We start from the raw sequence: 4293 nt of genomic DNA on the forward strand, positions 1-4293 counted from the left end.
TGATTTATCTCTTAACGCTTCAAACAACACCGAGTGTCGAATCTCCTCTTTTTCCATATCAAGTAGATGTGCACTGCTTGGTAATGGTGACAGTATCTGTACAAATTTAACGGATCTAAGAAATGATTCTGCCCCGAGAGGCGACCAGCATCCCTTCAACACGACCCCCAAAATACGTCCCACTAACGGATTTAAGGTATTCACAACAAGTTATAACTTTATATCCAATAGAAATGATACCACGGAGAACATATCAACGTTCAGATGTATCCCCGCGACTGACGAGCTCGTATGTCCCAGCTACGTATTTAACATCAGTCTGTTTATCCGTCTTGGAGAGAGTGGCATGTTGAAATACTTGCCATCAAGTGATGTCATTTCACCTGGCGATTACGTTTTACTTGATAGTGACACGATCCGAGTGTGTCAGTTCCTGAGCCAAAATGGCACGTTTAATGAAACAACGCAATACTTATTCTTCTACTACTCGGCCATACAAACAACCCTTAGCCTTGTAGGCACAACCCTGTCACTAGTGTCGCTATTCACAACGCTCGTCTGTTACATCACGTTTCCATCTCTTCGTCGGCTCGTCAGCAACCAGCTTATCATGATCTTTTGTGGCACCCTGCTAGTGGCACAGTGTCTACTCTTGTTTGGCGGTATGGCGAGCTCGGTGTCTGAACGCCTGTGCAGCGTTCTAGCGGCAATATCGCACTTCTTGTGGTTAACTACATTCACCCTGTCTTCTTCAATCGCATACGATCTCCGTCGAACCTTTGGATCCAGCAAGACGATCAGGGTATTGACAACAAATCGCAAAGTCCTCATATTTTACTTATCATTAGCCGCAGGGTTGCCTCTGCTAATTGTGGCTACCTGTCTTGCCCTGATGTTCTTCGTAGAAGGCATTGATTTGCATTACGGCGACGAACAAACATGTTGGATTGGCGGAGGGCAATCTAACCTCATAGCGTTCGGCGTCCCAGTCCTTGTGTTGCTGGTGTTCAATTTCTCCTGTTTCTTGGATACGATGCGTGGCATATTGAAGAGCAAAAGGGAAAGGAAGACCTTGCAAGAGGGAACAGAAAACCAGAAGGACCACCAGGAACTCCTCAAAATTGCCGTTAAGGTAGGAATATACCAAGATGAAAATGCCATTATCCATGCTGTAAATAAAAATATGGGTCTAGACAAAAAATATGTGAGGGGGGATACAAACATGTTCCTTGTGTACAGTTTTGTATATTTTTTACTTCTCTCTTAATGTATCAAACGTTCGAATTCAAAATAATAATTAAAAAAAAACCCGTATGCCAAACTGTTCGTTTACGGTGAAACGTATAATTAGAAGTTACTGGCTTTTGTTTTAGAATTTGCACGGTCCTGCAAGGTTTTCTTTGCTATGTATGTTGTGACTCTTGTTGGGACTCTTTTTTACTTGGAGAGGGGCCACATTGATAACGGATGATTTTTTTTTGCATTGGATTTGTGTAATTCTGAAACCAGGGGGTATTTCACAAAGATTTAAGTATGACTTAAACTCGCACTTAAATGCCTAGTTGTGCGCGGTATAAAAGGCATGACAGCATTGGTCAGATGTGAAACACCACCCTAATTCATATTTCATCCTGTTTACTAAAGATCTCTTCACTCATGGGCTTCACATGGATGTTTGGCTTCATAGCTGCTTTCAGCAAACAGCAAGCTGTCTGGTTTGTTTTTATCATCATCAACTCACTCCAAGGAGTTTACATATTTCTGGCTTTCGCTGCTACCCGCAGAGTCTTCGATCTGTGGCGTGGTCTAGTGATGGGCAAGTCGTCAGGTACAAGCCTGCATGACTCCTCTCAGCGGATCAAGGATAGGACGACGACGACCTCTGTACGAAATACATCCATATGATTGGGTGGACGTCTGGGTTTTGGATTTAACCAAAACCGCATCTACTGTAATTGACACCACCCGCTATACAAAATCTCGACCGATTCCTCTGTTCAGTAAAAATAAAAATCTCCTTAATGATTATATATTGCCAAATATAAAAAGATCCTATCACATGGTTTTGAAAATAATTTCACACTCCTGAGCACCGAATCGGATCAGTCGAGTGATATGTTTATTTATTTTAGGTGATGATCTTGTTAGTTATTATAATTGTGTACCCAATCCTGATAGCTCCCAGTGAAAATATACACGATAGACATGATAGAGATCGATCGTCCACAAAGCAAACCATTATGCCTTTAATCGTACGTAGTTTAGGTTGATACATGTTTATAATCGAAATTTAGAAAGTACATGTATCTTTTCAAAGACAAGTTCTCTCTATCCAATAAGTTGTGCTTGAACTGATTAGAGACCATTTTACGAAATCCAGCCTCTCACTGCTTTCCTCTGACACGTGTTTTGCACGAGGGGCGCAAATTTGGTAGTTTTTGTCATATTGTTGTCATTCGCTCAATGTGCGTCATTGTTAGACCAACGTTTTCTGTTCAACGCCAACCGTCTAAATGTTTTGTTATAGATTGCTAAAAAAATGTGCGCAGAGCTCGACGGCTTAAATAGTCAGACTGAAAAGCCGTTAAAAATACCCCTCCCCCGCCCAAAGAAAAGGCGCATGACTCTACACGCCAAAAGAACACCAGACATGCAAAGAGCGCGCTAGACCAACGCCAGACTAACGGAGGGCGGACGTTTGGTATTCGTAGCAAGTTCGGCGGCGAACAACTAGCGCTGACACAGCGCACGCATACTGCTTTAGACGCTTTCCCAGTCAACATGAAGCCAGCTGAACGAATGTTGAAGGGGTCTCTAACACACCCAACGTTCTTCTTGCCTGTTCCTGGCGATTACCTGGCGTATGGTATCGTGCAGTTGGGAACAGGATTATTAATTCCATTTTGTCAAAGAAATGTGCCGACTCAATATTCAAGATGGCAGCACTTTCCCAGACAATCCTCATTTTTCGACTGAATTTCAGTGCTTTGGTCGTGCGTCGGGCTATGCTTGAATTATTTCAGGTTTGATATAAATTGATTAGTGGTTAGGTTACAAAAAATCAATAGCATAAAACATGTGAATAAGAAATTATGTAAATAAAATAAAAAGTGATTAGTATAATGTGGTAATAACTATTAGTATTCAGCACAAGTTGATGCAAAAGACAATGCTTTGGCCACAAAAAATAAAGGATCACGTAAGTGAAAGGTTGTTTGGTTTATTTTGCGGATGTGTTTATATTCAGTTCATATGGTCACCAGCATTTTCTCTTTTTTATGATTTCATTTTGAATTTGTTTAATCCAAATTTTAGCTCTATCAAATGTAGATGAATACTGCACATTTCTGAAGTTTGTTTGTACATAATACACCTCTCTTGCAAGTAATAAATGGATATCGCGGCATTGCACTATTTATTTCGTCTATGGCTCATGATTTCTATATAGGATGAATTCGAATATACACAATTGCTTTGTCAATTTAGTACATCTATCAATACATCAGCTACGGCATGATTTACAATATTTTAACATTAATAATGATAATTACAATGATAATCATGATAATGCATAATGTATAAAACAAAACTTCTCGGGTCACGACGCAAAACCAGTGGAAGGTGCAATAGCTGACCATGGAGGCATTGCTCCGTGATCTGGCTTTGGTGATGATGGACTCCAGATACTTGGAATGAACTGGCACCCGATCTGCCAGTCCAGAATGGGAAAACAAGAAGAAAAACGAACATGCTAGAAATTCCGCCATCTCCATCTGGGTGCGAAATGTCTATAATCACCACACCTGTGAACCAAGGAGATATTTATCGCTAGTACTTGTTTCTTGTTCAAAACAACAATTTTAGCTAAAATTTGTCATAAATAACAGCATTGAGAACCGTCTTAGAAAGAGTTCCGATTGATCGAATCAACCACAACTATGGAAAGCCAGCAACAGCTAAAATACATGTTCAAAATGTTTTCTAGATGTGATGTATCAAAATGTTTTCTAGATGTGATGTATCAATTGTTTTCTTGAAAACTTGATGTGCTTCTCTTTGTTTACAAACGACATCATGCCAATTTCCCAGAGAAAAAAAAATTACATCGTTGGATTTCCTAAATAGTTTAAGATGATCAGATCAATCGTAACTCTTTGTAAGACAGGACTCTGATATTCAGGTCGTGGTATATGAAATAAATGCGCGGAATATTACTGGAAAAAATAACTACAAAGGAAGATCCTAGTAATACCTTATTAAATGAAAGCATCGTCATCATATAACGACGTGAAA

The 4293-nt window shown here is 39.9% G+C and overlaps 1 protein-coding gene across 1 annotated transcript; it reads left to right on the plus strand.

Moving 5' to 3' along the window:
* Positions 1 to 380: 380 nt before the first annotated feature.
* Positions 381 to 1966, plus strand: LOC121406495 (adhesion G-protein coupled receptor D1-like). Its single transcript, XM_041597506.1, has 2 exons — positions 381 to 1132; positions 1645 to 1966. The coding sequence occupies exons 1-2, from the start codon at positions 611 to 613 to the stop codon at positions 1903 to 1905; spliced, it is 783 nt and encodes a 260-aa protein (XP_041453440.1). The 5' UTR covers positions 381 to 610; the 3' UTR covers positions 1906 to 1966.
* Positions 1967 to 4293: the final 2327 nt, after the last annotated feature.

The sequence above is a fragment of the Lytechinus variegatus genome, chromosome 1 (genome assembly GCF_018143015.1).
Source record: "Lytechinus variegatus isolate NC3 chromosome 1, Lvar_3.0, whole genome shotgun sequence".
In the NCBI taxonomy this organism is placed as follows: domain Eukaryota; kingdom Metazoa; phylum Echinodermata; class Echinoidea; order Temnopleuroida; family Toxopneustidae; genus Lytechinus; species Lytechinus variegatus.

Coding starts and splice junctions, on each gene's coding strand:
- LOC121406495 (XM_041597506.1), top strand. CDS start 611: ATGATCTTTTGTGGCACCCTGCTAGTGGCACAGTGTCTACTCTTGTTT. Junction 1,133..1,644: donor TCCTCAAAATTGCCGTTAAG/GTAGGAATATAC, acceptor TGTTTACTAAAG/ATCTCTTCACTCATGGGCTT.